This window comes from Protopterus annectens, chromosome 6.part0 (assembly GCF_019279795.1).
Source record: "Protopterus annectens isolate FY-2018-M chromosome 6.part0, PAN1.0, whole genome shotgun sequence".
NCBI lineage: Eukaryota > Metazoa > Chordata > Ceratodontiformes > Protopteridae > Protopterus > Protopterus annectens.
The window spans coordinates 226,992,572-227,006,719 of record NC_056737.1 but is presented as its reverse complement, the minus strand read 5'-3'; the positions used below and the strand labels follow the sequence as shown (position 1 = coordinate 227,006,719).

The 14,148-nt window shown below is 39.4% G+C and overlaps 1 protein-coding gene across 1 annotated transcript in view; it reads left to right on the top strand.

The window, feature by feature from the left end:
- Positions 1-12,281, top strand: part of LOC122803807 (extracellular calcium-sensing receptor-like) — a 267,399-nt gene extending 255,118 nt beyond the window's left edge. The window contains exon 6 of the mRNA XM_044073493.1: positions 11,362-12,281. Within this exon, the coding sequence (XP_043929428.1) occupies positions 11,362-12,281 (920 nt within the window). The remainder of the gene's footprint in view (positions 1-11,361) is intronic.
- Positions 12,282-14,148: the final 1,867 nt, after the last annotated feature.

Below are 14,148 nucleotides of genomic sequence, written 5' to 3'. Positions count from 1 at the left end.
AGTGAGGCTAGGTGTATCGGAGGTGGATTCAAATTGTTTTATCATGGTGTGGATGGGAGGAGAAATGGCGTAGGAGTTATCCTGAAGGAACAGTATGCTAAGAGTGCTTTGGAGGTGAAAAGAGTGTCGGATAGAGTGATGTTTATGAAGCTGGAAATTGATAGTGTAATGATGAATGTTGTTAGTGCATATGCTGCACAAATTGGGTGTGCCATGAATGAGAAGAAAAATATTGGAGTGAGTTGGATGAAGTCATGATGACTGTACCCAAGGGTGAGAGAGTGGTAATTGGAGTGGATTTCAATGGGCATGTTGGTGAAGGGAACAGAGGGGATGAGGAAGTGATGGGTAGGTATGATATTAAACAAATGAAGCAGAAGGTCAGATGATAGTGGATTTTGCAAAAAGGATGGACATAGCTCTGGTGAATATGTATTTTAACAAGAAGGAGGAGCATAGGGTGACATACAAGAGTGGAGGAAGATGCACACAGGTGGATTATATCTTATGTAGGAGGACCAGTTTGAAGGAGATTGGAGAGTGTAAAGTGGTGACCGGGGAAAGTGTAGTTAGGCAGGATAGGATGGTGGTTTGCAAGATGATGGTGGTGATCAAGAAGAAGAGGAGTGTGAGGGCAGCACCAAGGATCAAATGGTGGAAATTGAAAAAGGGTAATTGTGAGGTGGAGTTCAGGGAAGAGTTAAGACAGGCACTGGGTGGCAGTGAAGATTTACCAAATAGCTGGGTAACTATAGCAGAGCTAGTAAGGGAGACTGCTAGAAAGTTGCTTGGCATGACATCTAGACAGAGGAAGGACGACAAGAAGACATGGTGGTAGAATGAGTTAGTACAGGAGAGTATACAGAGAAAGGGTTTGGCAAAGAAGAAGTGGGGTTGTCAGAGAGATGAGGACAGTAGACAGGAGTATAAGGAGATGAGGTGCATGGCAAAGAGAGAGGTGGTGAAGGCTAAGGATAAGGCATATGAAGAGTTGTATAAAAGGTTGGACACTAAGGAGGGAGAAAAGGACCTGTACTGATTAGCTAGACAGAGTGACCGAGCTTGGAAAGATGTGCAGCAAGTAAAGGTGATAAAGGATAATGAGAGAAAAATACTTACAAGCGAGGAGAGTGTGTTGAGCAGATGGAAAGAGTACTTTGAGGGGTTGATGAATGAAGAGAATGAGAGGGAGAGAAGGTTGGATGATGTGAGAATAGTGAATCATGAATTGCAATGGATTAGCAAGGAGGAAGTAAGGATAGCTATGAAGAGGATGAAGAATGGAAAGGCTGTTGGTCCAGATGACATACCTGTGGAAGCATGGAGGTGTTTAGGTAAAATGGCAGTGAAGTTTTTAAACAGCTTGTTTAATGAAATTTTGGAAAGTGAGAGGATGCCTAAGGAATGTAGAAAAAGTGTTTTGGTACTGATTTTTAAGAATAAGGGTGATGTGCAGAGCTGTAGGAACTACAGAGGGATTAAATTGATCAGTCACAGCGTGAAGTTATGGGAAAGAGTAGTGGAAGCTAGGATGAGAAGGGATGTGATGATTAGTGATCAGCAGTATGGTTTCATGCCGGGAAAGTGCACTACAGATGTGATGTTTGCTCTGAGAGTGTTGATGGAGGAGTACAGAGAAGGTCAGAAGGAGTTGCATTGTGTTTTTGTAGACTTAGAGAAAGCATATGACAGGGTGCCTAGAGAGGAGTTGTGGTATTGTATGAGAAAGTCGGGAGTGTCAGAGAAGTATGTAAGAATGGTACAGGATATGTACAAGGGTAGTGTGACAGAGGTGAGGTCTGCGGTGGGAGTGACGGATGCATTTAAGGTGGAGGTGGGATTACATCAAGGATCAGCTCTGCGCCCTTTCTTATTTACAATGGTGATGGACAGGTTGACAGACAAGATCAGACAGGATTCCCCATGAACTATGATGTTTGCAGATGACATTGTGATCTGTAGTGAGAGTAGGGAACAGGTGGAGGAGACCCTGGAGAGATGGAGATATGCTCTAGAGAGAAGAGAAATGAAGGTCAGCAGGACTAAGACAGAATATATGTATGTGAATGAGAGGGAGGACAGAGGAATGGTGAGAATGCAAGGAGTAGAGGTGGCGAAGGTGGATGAGTTTAAATACTTGGGATCAACAGTTCAGAGTAATAGTGAGTGTGGAAGAGAGTACAGGCAGGATGGAGTGGGTGGAGAAGAGTGTCAGGAGTGATTTGTGACAGACGAGTACCAGTAAAAGCAAAAGGGAAGGTCTACAAGAGGGTAGTGGGACCAGCTATGTTATATGGGTTGGAGACAATGGCATTGACAAAAAGGCAGGATTTTGAGCTGGATGTGGCAGAGTTAAAGATGCTAAGATTTGCACTAGGTGTGACAAGGGTGGACAGGATTAGGAATAAGTATATTAGAGGGTCAGCCCAGGTTCAAAGGCTTGGAGACAAAGCCAGAGAGGCAATGTTATGTTGGTTTGGACATGTGCTGAGGAGGGATGCTGAATATATTGGGAAAAAGATGCTAAGGATGAAGCTACCAGGTAAAAGGAAAAGAGGAAGGCCTAAGATAAGGTTTATGGATGTGGTGAGAGAGGACATGCAGGTGGTTGGTGTGACAAAGCAAGATGCAGAGGACAGGAAGAAATGGAAACAGATGATCCGCTGTGGCGACCCCTAACGGGAACATCCAAAAGATGATGATGATGATGATGATCAGTGGAGTGTGAGCCATATGTTCGATCTGTGATTATGGGCCTTATTGTAGATTTAGATAAAGTGGGTTTGTGTGATGGGGGATTTAGTGATTTCACCACTTACGAGATACTAGGGAGTGCAGGAGTTTTAGATTTTTGGTTACAGGAGAAGGTTATACAAGTTACTGAGACTATGATGTCTAAGTTAGTTTGTATTCAATATTATGAGGTAAGGCTGCCAGATATAGTTTAACAAAATAAGTTTTTTGGATCATGATATGATGTGGTTGATGTGATGAGTGGATTTAAGAAAAAGGAAGAGTTACTGAAAACTGGATAGTACATTAATATTGGATAAGAATGTGTTTCATGGCTGGCAAAGTGGTGGAGGAGATGTTTATTTATTACTGGTACATCAGAGTATCAGCAGAAATAGCAAGATGCTACAGAAGATGAACTAAAAAGATTTATATAATTTGGAAGGCATAAAGAAACATAAAGAACAATGGAAATATTAGATAAGATTAGGAAACTAAAATTACAGGATAAGTAATGGGAAGTTCAGAGAGAGATAACCATTTGAAATGTTGGGACCTGCATGAGCCTGAATAGCTGAAAGAAACGTACCTGTATATATCATGTCCAAGGTGACCCTACATCAAAATATTCCCTTTTCCCAGATGTATGGTGTGATGATGCAAGGCACTACCAGCTATGCCAGGAAAAGTAAGGCAGTGGATATGTAACATATGCCAGCATAGTTAGCTGGAGTTTTGTAAAGAATTATACGTAATTTGTTTATCAAACTGATTTGTACAAATGCTTGTTTTGAAAACTTTATTTGTAAAGCTGCTTTTGTAAAAATGTACCACAGTGGGTCCTACTGGACAGAAAAGAAATATACCTGTATGACAGACTATGTTGTAACTGTTGAAATGAATACATTGTAACAGGGGATACTGTAAAAGAAGAGGTTAATCTCAGTCTAGCTAACTTTGAAAAATAGTCTGAAGTTAAATTACCTGGTTTAGGCCATAAAGATTGTATCCCATGGTTCTGACTGTAGCCAGAGATGAAATGTCTGTGATAAGTCTAGTTTAGTAGCTTTGTAAGAAGAGTGGAAGTGTTAAAATTGTTTTACAGCTTCCAGATGCTATAGCACATCTTATGAAAGTTCTGTGTGTGTGTATTATGACACATATGTGCAAGAACCTGGCTCACGTTTTAGTGTGGGAACCAGTCAGGTGACCAGATGTGATGACATTCTATAGCCAGCACTGAAATGATAGTTAGATATTAGTCAGAGTTGTCACTCAGCTCTCAGCAGTCTGTTTGTGAAACCTGACAAAGAAGGACCACTCACCCACGTCATCTTGCCTTGTTCTAGTAAGTGAACTAGGGGACAGTAATTCTTTAGATTAGTCAGGAAAATATAGTGAGATTAGTTAAGTATTGTTTTTCTGTATCTGTATGAACCTTCCCATCTGTGTTATTTTTTAATATTTCAGTCACAGGAAATTATTATTATTGTAAATAGATAATTATTACTTTCATGTTCTTTTATTATTATTAAACATGTTTAAACCTTTCATTGTGGCTGGTCTTTTAGAGAATATTTTAATCTTTGAGAGTACTTATATTTATTTGGTGACACTGTGGCCACTTCTGAAAGCCTTGCTGTTTGGTCAACATTACCATTGGTATTAGTATTAATTTCACTCAGTATAATTGAGTACTATTGTAAGAGCCTTAGAGAAGCTGGCTGGTGGTAGTGAAAATACCTTATAGTCTGGGCATAACTGGTAAATCTGTGCCAGCTTTTCCCAAGTGTGTGCGTGTGTGTGTGTGTGTGTGTGTGTGTGTGTGTGTGTGTGTGTGTGTGTGTGTGTGTAAGTGTGAAAACCAAATCTTAAAGAGTGCGTGTATCAGGTACTACTTGGAACAGGGACACAGAGCTCCTTAGAGGTTAGTGTGGTTTCTTATTTGGGGCCTGGAGAGAGAGATAGTCCAGCCCCAGGATGGGAGTGTGTTCCCTGTGTGCTCTTAAGGGAAATTGTGCTTGGTGGAGAGAGCTGCATCTGGAAATACTGTTGTGTATCCATTTTTGTTCCAAGTGAACATGCCTCACCGGTGTGAGTGATGAGGATTGAGGCTCCTTGATTACTGGCCCAGAGGAGAGACATCACATTTGGAAATGTTGGCGTTGTTATATATAAGATTGGAGAGTGTAGGGGAGTTTTTCCCTTGCAAAAAACAAGTTTAAAGGAGAAGGGTGATATTTGATATTCACCCTTCTGCACTTTTGGTCTTTTATTTTCAGTATGTCGGACCTCAGCATTATGAGTGCCAACATTTCAATAGGTAGCCATTCAGAAGCCAAAAGTGATTCAGAATAAAGTGTAACTGGGATATGGGAGCAGAGATCACATGGTTTTGTCCCAGCCAGGCTCATGCATCTTGTTATGCTGGAGCAGGTACATGAAATTACAGTTATACTGAATATCACTGTTGTCAGGTTTTTTATGTAGGCTCTAAACCTAATGCTTGTTCTCCATGATGTCTGCATTAGTTTTATTAGTTTAATGTGATGGAACCAGGAATGTGGCTGCTATTTGCTTCACCTGAACTAAGGCTGCAGTTCCACAGTATAATTTTGCAGCTAGAACAGGAACAATTTTGGATGTCAATAGGTCTTGCCCTTTCTTTGCAGATGTAGGACCATGGAGTTACTATATTTTATCAAGGGATGATCTAAGAAGAAGTAGAAATGATGTGTAGGGCACATTGGACTGGAACCTATATATACCTTACATAACAGAAGGACAGTGGGTAACCTAAGAGCAGAGTACAAATCGAGACCAGGGTATATAACATGGCTGCATGTAAGCTTTTCATGACAGTAGGTCAGTAGAAACGTACAGGTGGACAACAGAAAGCATAGCGCTGAGACAGGTACATGCTTCCACTTATAAATTTGCAGTAAACACATAAAAGCTTTGGCAGTTAAATTCCAAAACTCAGACTAAAACCCCCTCTGGAGTGTTGCATGCTGCTTGAAGAGAGATACACAGTAACTATTAAATCAGTACAGCTCCCTATGGTAATTACAAGAGTATTAACCCTGAACCCCAGAATTACAGAAGAAAAAAGTACAAAAATACATGAGAACAGAAAATGTTGAACATCACTGCTCTCCTTTAAAGTATTTTTTGCAGGGAGCAAGCTACCCTGCACCACCAAATGTGACAGGCAAACCCCTATCTCTGGACTTGCATATACCAACTCCAAGATCATCATAACTTGGAGAAATAGGAAAGCTCTGAAACGCAGCAGTCTCATAATCAGTTTATGTAAGTCCACATTTCTGTTTATTCAGTTTTGCTTTTCTGGGACTCACAGTAACAGTAAAAGTAACGTGCCTTAGAATATCATACCATTGTTAAATAATACATACATGTACCACTATGTTTTTTTAACTGTCCAAGTCTGTTTCAGCGTACTCATCTATTAAAGTGACAAGTGTTTATAAAACACACTACCTCTCTTTAAAAAAAAAAAATACTTTGTGAAAAAAAAAACATATGTAATAATATATTCTGTTCACTTATGCAAAATTCTTTATTTTCCTCACAGATCATTTTAGATTATTCCAGCCATCTAAGTATCTAACTGACAGTTATTTGGTCTTGCTATCACAAATTTCTTTATAGGATATAGTCAAATTGCTAGTCTGACTGTCAGACCAAGTGATCTTGAATCCTTCATTTTACAGTCCATTTTTGTTTCTCTTGCATATTATAGCATTATTTAGCATGTGAACAGAATAGTATATGATATTCCAGCTGTGTGACACAGTTAGACAGGGGGAGAGATGATGGCTTGTACTGCATTTGTACTGTAATCTTAGGGAAAATTGTGTTTTTATGTCAGTAAGTTGGGCAGTCACTACAACATGCAAATATTCCACTATCATAGGAAGTTGGGGTGATTGGGAGTGAACAGTGTGAATGCAGTGGAAACATCACACATAGAAACACACACAGCTATGCGTATGCATGTTCACATGTGTGTCTGCCGATCATGCTCTAGAGTTTCAAGGAGTTCTGTACGGTAGACTATTCATTACTTCCAAGACGACTGCAAACTTGCAGGTGAGATTCCGATATCTATTCCTTGTTTTCATACTTATTTAACAAATTGTACCCAACAAGCAAAACCTATTATAGGATCATAGGAGTTAAAAGGCAACTGAGCCATGAGGCCATTTCTGCCATGCCAATACCCACCCATCGGCCTTACCCCCCCCCCATACAAGGAAGAGCAGGCCATTCATTGTCTAGCACTTTTTAAAAGACAGCGTGTCATACTGCTTAATTTGAATAGGGAGTTTCTTCCAGAGAAGGGGTAGACCTCCAGCCAGAATAACATATCCACTGCTATTTCCCAGGGATTTGCCTATGGACCACTCCTGTTACATTTTTCATTAATGACATGGGTTCGATGCAAAATTGCCAGCCTGCTGCAGTATGCCAGTGGTTGTACCCTTGCATGCTTACCCACAACACAGCTATTAATAAAGCAGTCATTCATCTAACTAAAAATGAGGGTCCATTAGTCTCAGCTAACATAAACTCTGTCAATACCAGTCATACTTTTCACCTCACAATGAATGAAATGTATACTGACATCTTACCTACAGCTTACTTTAGCTGAAATGTCTATGATCACACTTGAGGACTACGTGCACAGTAGTCATTAACAATAAGCCAATCATCTGTAAGCACTGCCATACTGCTATATTCAAAGTCAGTCAGCTGCTAGGATATTTGCATAAGTTAAAGCATTATATTATTAATGGTACCAAATCTGAAGCTGAATTACACTTTATTACTTCCTTGTTTGATCTTTGACTATATAGATGTGAAGCAAGTAAGCAACATATAGCAATCAGCAGCACCATAAAGTATGCTATCCGAATCCCTGAATTACTCATCTCTGTCCCAGTCTGACAACTCTCAAGTGGCAAAAACTTCAAATTATAAAAAAGAAATAGCTCAGATATTGCTGGCTCAAAGAGGGATCATTTTTTTATTGCCCAGCCCATATCCAAATTTTACAGTTACCACAAACCAAGCAAACAAAAACGAAAAAAAAAACACAGAACAAAACAGGATGCTGCAATATTCTGTGAAGTATAAACAATTTAAACAAGATCTCTAGCTATGTATAATAACCTCCTGCACATACCTTAAACACCTTATACACATGTATCACAACGAATAAAACATTCTTCCTTGATGGCCATTTACCTCACCAACTGCTTCCACCTTCCTTATTTTCCACCTCTGACTAATTTTCTGTTTGGTTGACACTGCATGCCACATTGCACTATGTAGTGTAGAGATCTTCTCCCTGTATCATGGGTGCTTATGTACAAGACTAAGGTCGTGAGCTTATAGGGCTTCTTCTTGTAATAAAAATGGAGAGTAGACATCACTGTGGAGCTGCTTGGGGTCCCTTGTAGTTCTCAACAAAGAGGTTGGGTGCTTTTAAATCACGGGAGATATGTAAAGATTAGTGAATGGAGGTTTGTTGGGTGCTGTACATTGTTGAATACTGTAAGAGCTTAGACTAACTTTGTATTCCTCTAGTAAAATAGATACATTTGGAAGTATTCTACTCGATATGCATTACTGTATATTGTACAAAATAGTACTGGTAGCTCTCATGATTTCGATGAAGACTATGTCACATAGGTAATGTGTTTTCTGTTAAATATATCCTTTAATGAAATATTTCCCCTGGGCTTCATTGATAAGTGCTGTGAGATCATTAATAAACAAATCTCAATCAGAAGGGGCCTCACTTTAACACCTCATCTAATGGATGGCATCACAGGAAAGATCATCCCCATGATGCAGTGACTTCTATCAGGTTTCTTCTTTAAGAGATCATCACAGACCTAGACCAAGATAGTCTGCATTTCACGTTAGATAGCAGCCTGTCTCCCTTCTTCCAGAAACATATTACTTTTGTTCATGGAGGTGTAGAGTCACATATGTAACTATATGTTAACTGGGTCACTGGTGCCCTGGATCTGGAAGTAGGTTCTGGTCATTAGTGAATCAGTGGGAAGAAGTATGAGATACCCAAGGATGAGGACACATTGGGGCAGACTATTTCCTCAAATTAATATTTGCTGAATGCTTTTAAAGCAAAGTTAGTTGAATGATGCGTTTTCTTTCGGCTTTTCCCAGTTAGGGGTCACCACAGCAGATCACCTTTGGCAGTGGAGTTTTACAGTGTCGAGTTGCCAGCCTGGCGCCCAACTTTCCACAGAAGGCACACACATGCACACACTCACACCTAGGGCCAATTTAGAGTGTCCAATCCACCTACAGCATGTCTTTGGGATGTGGGAGGAAACCGGAGCACCCGGAGGAAACCCACGCGACCACAGGGAGGACATGCAGACTCCACACAGAAGACACTCCAGCCAAGGATTGAACCAGAGAACCTCTTGCTGTGAGGTGACAATGCTAACCACTGCACCACCGTGGCCACCCGAAGTTAGTTGAATGATGCTCATCTTTTTAAAAGGGAAACACCAGCTTTCACATTTAAAATAATATCAGTAACTCCAAATGCAGCAGTTTCAGAGTTAGTGTATATATTTTTACGATGTAGGTCATCTCATGCTCTCTCTCTCTCTCTCTCTACTTAAGAAAGAAGGGGCTTACTCCTAATAATAAAAATAGCATGTTACTATGGTCATGCATTTCAGCCACCATACCTCTCAAATATCCATATTTTCACAGAATGTCCAAATTTTGCCTCATATTTTTGGTCCATTCCTCATAAAATTTGTGGTTTTCTGAGAAAATCACTGAAGATTAAAGTCCCTAAATAATGACATATATATGCGTTTCAGACTTCATATCCATCAGAAAATGTATGCTAACACTAGTCCTGTTATTCTAGCAACTACCAAGGTTAATTAAAGCAATATTGAAAATGTATCCTTATTTATGGCTTTGATCTCCCATTATATTAGCCTTTGTCCAGATTTCTTCCTCAAAGAGGTTTACATTTATCAGGCACTGTCTGTTTCAAGTTGACTCTAGCAGTCAAATATCACCAAGTGATTGCTGGTTTAATAATGTGATATGTAACCTGGCAGTTCTGTTGGTGCAGTGATGGTGTATAGTCTGTACTCCCCACTTGTCCTTCCAGGGAATAAAATCATAGGAGGAAAGCCTGTTATCCATTAAACAAGCACACAGGATGTGAGCTCATGACATCCGCTGCACAATTTTTTTTATGACAATTGGATAATTAGGTGGCTCATGCGAAGGGTAAAGGTAAGCTGGTCCCTTCATGTAATAGAAGCTTCAGGGTGCTAAGAGTCTGGGATAAGAGCTTCCACATGCTGTTGGCTCTCCATAGAAAATAATGTATGCATAGTTTTATGTATGTGTGTATATATATATATATATATATATATATATATATATATATATATATATGTATGTATATGGGTCCATGTCAGATAGACGAAAGCTCAGGTAAACGAAGACCACATCAATGAGACGACTTCATCGACAGGATGGATCCCCGACAATGTTAAGACAATGTATTATGGAATGGAATACATTTCTGTTTCCATAATACACTCGAAAGCCATATTAAAACACCCCCCACACTTAAATATAGCAACTCCGAGATTGCAGTACAGTGAGGGAATGGGACTAACTCCCAGTCTGCACTACTTACTGTTGTTGGGGATCCGTCCTGTCAGCAAAGTCATTTCATTGATGTGGTCTTCATTTACCTGAGTTTTTGTCCATCTGACATGGACCCATATAGATATATATATATATATATATATATATATATATATATATATATATATATATATATATATATATATATATAGACGTTAACATATCAGATGGGGGAGCGGGCTTACTGGAGACATTAATGATGCAACAGACATTACTCATTTGTGTTTACATGTTAATACACAGTATGTAAGTGATGTCTTAATTAATTAATTATTTTGCTTTCATAATTATTATAAGGGCAAGCTTATTCTGTCTGATATAATGGCTGAGGCTAAGCAGCTTGAGTGGGTTACTTGACTAGCAGCCCAAACAATATAAAAGTACTTGATTTATTGCTTCAACTCTTTAGTTAGTTAGTAATTTAGCATCGCAGATGGAACATAATGTGACACTATCATATAGGTCTATAAACGAAAAGTCTTTATAGAAAAAAACTTTTTAGACTGAAGACATTGATTCATTTCTTGAACTGAAGACCACAAAGAATCCACTTAAAACACCAGTTTATTGCACCTCTAGCACTTCGACAACCGCCTTCAAGGAGTACTCCTTGAAGGTGGTTGTCGAAGCACTAGAGGTGTAATAAACGGGTGTTTTAAGTGGATTCTTCATCTGTGGTCTTCAGTTCATCTTTTCTTTTTTGGTTCGTGCAGTGATTGATTCATTCCTTGTTTTATGTTTCTATTTATTCTGTTGCAAGAAAGATTTGATTATCCAAGTTACTCATCAGGCAAGTCTAGATTTACCAATGTTCACATTAAAAAAAGTAGTATACAATGAAATATGGGTTAAGTTTATATTTTGTCTTCCATTCTTTTCCAGATTCCATTGAGTGTCTGAAGTGCCCTAAAGATGGTTGGCCTAATGAAAGACAGGACAAGTGCATAAAGAAAGTAACTGAGTTCCTTTCATATGAAGAACCTCTAGGTTCAGGACTGGTTGCTGTTTCCATCTTCTTAGAAATGATCACAGTTGCCATCCTAAAAATCTTTATGAAGTACCACCACACACCTGTTGTCAAGGCTAATAATAGGGAGCTTAGCTATTTGCTTTTATTCAGTCTCATGTTGTGCTTCCTCTGTTCATTCATTTTCATTGGCCGCCCAACCCATGTGACATGTATGCTTCGCCAAGGTGCATTTGGTACCATTTTTACATTGTCTATCTCTTGTGTTTTAGCCAAAACTGTTGTGGTGGTCATTGCCTTCAATGCTAGCAAGCCAAACAGCAACCTGAGGAAATTTGCAGGACCCAGACTGCCAAAACTTTTAGTTATGTTCTGCACATCTGCTCAGATAATTATATGGGTTTCTTGGTTAGTTGTCTTTCCTCCATTTCTGGATGAAAATACAACTTCTGTAACAAGGAAAATCATTATAGAATGTAATGAGGGCTCACCTGTGGCATTTTGGTGTATGCTGTCTTATATGGGCATTTTGGCAGTTGTAAGCCTTGTAGTCGCATTTCTGTCCCGAAAACTCCCAGACAGCTTTAATGAGGCAAAATTTATCACATTCAGTATGCTGGTATTTGTTAGTGTTTGGATGTCATTCATTCCAGCATATCTGAGCACACAAGGGAAGTATATGGTAGCTGTTGAAATATTTGCCATTGTGTCTTCTGGGGCAGGACTGCTGCTTTGTATATTTGCACCTAAGTGCTACATTATTCTGTTTAGACCAGACATGAACACCAGAGACTACCTAATGGGAAAGGGTGTGTTTAAGAATGGCAATGACTGAATTCAGCACTTCTGTGTAGTACAAGAGGAATCTACTGAATGTTTTATTTATTTATTTATTTTATAAGTGCTACTGGAATCAGTCACAGAGGAAATACTTCATTAAACTTAGCAAATTATATTATTAATTTGGGTTCTGATTGGTTTTCATAATGGTGATATTTACTGCTCTGTTCCAGCAAGTTTTTGTTTCTTTTAACAATAGATGATGATGATGATGATGATGATGCTGATGTCGGTGATCATGCTGATGCTTCTGCTGATGAAAGAACTGTCACACGAGGATGAAGGCATAGCCAGTGATTAATGGCTATATTATATCACCATAATCACAGGGTTTTTACCTGCATGTTAGTGTATTATACAATCATAATTATACTTTGTTTATCCTAGAATTTCTTCAGACTACATCATCTGTATTTCTTCAAGTAGCTACTCCATGAAAGCTCAACCAGACAAAAAAAACACTCCAACCTTCAGCTCAGTGAGAAATTCTTACTAAGTCAACCCTCTGCATCCCTGTTCTGTATACATACTAACACAGTCACACAAGCATGAAGAAAAGACAACCCCCCGGATTTACTAATCCTCCGTGTAAGACTTAATAAGTCTTACTAGGAGGCTGCAGTTGAACGGTTTGATGTCAGCATGTCATGAATATTCATGAGGGCACGCTGACTCAACCGTAACTCTTACACGGACTGAGTAGGAAAGCAGGGGGTGTGTCCAACTGCCGAGCAGTCTAAATGTGCACGCCCCTACAAGGTTTTAAAAAGCATAATGTCAACACACAAGAGCAAGTTCGCTCAAATGTACTTGCACCCAACACCACACTCCCTGACACTGTAAACCCCCATCACACTTATATAAAGTAAATAATTATATATATTTTTTTAAATCCATGATATAGCTGCCCGTATTTGCGCTTGTGTGCGTGGGTGTGCCCATTGCTTAACTAGAGTTAGCAATTCTGACATGGAAGAGCATAAAAAAGAATGTTTATGCAAATCGCACTAAATTGCAATAGCATAATGGTAGAGCATATGCACAAAGAGAAAGCATTCACGGTTTGAATCCCACCACTCCCCTTCTTATTTATGTTTTAAATCAGTATTTGAAATAATACCAGACATGTATGATTAAAATTTTATTAAAAGCAGTAACATGGCCAATGTATCAGTGAACAAAATATATATTTTTAAAGGACCCAGATATATAATAGCCTGGTGTTAAGCAACGCTGTAGCCAGCTAAACAGAGGTGCCCATAGTTTAATAACGCTTTACCCAGCTAAACAGAGGTGCCCATAGTTTAATAGCGCTTTACCCAGCTAAACAGATTTGCCCATAGTTTAATAGCACTTTACCCAGCTAAACAGAGTTGCCCATAGTTTAATAGCGCTTTACTCAGCTAAACAGAGTTGCCCAAAGTTTAAAAGCGCTTTACTCAGCGCAATGTGTTTGCGTGGACGTGCGCGCCGCGCCAACCAGGGCACTGTAGGGCACCGTGGAGCAACATAGAGCTAAGTTGCTTAAATGCAGCCACAACCCCTAGCCTGTCTAGACAGTATTAAAATGAAAGACTGACCAGGTTCGAACCCAGGACCCTGTGCATCATAATCAAAGTATAGGACCACTAAGCCATAACAACATAGGGGAATCAGCCACTATTAACATTCCTAAACTTACGAATGGTAGTGTAACCATTACTAAGCAGGTCTGCAGTCAGCTGAGAATTTTACAAAATGGCCAATCAGAAAAAAGTGCGGTAAATGCGGCATATTTAAGCCACATAGGTGGGAATACTCTCCATAACTGATTGTAGTTCACATTTGCAGTCAGAATGGTAGGTGCAGGAGAGGGTTCATGC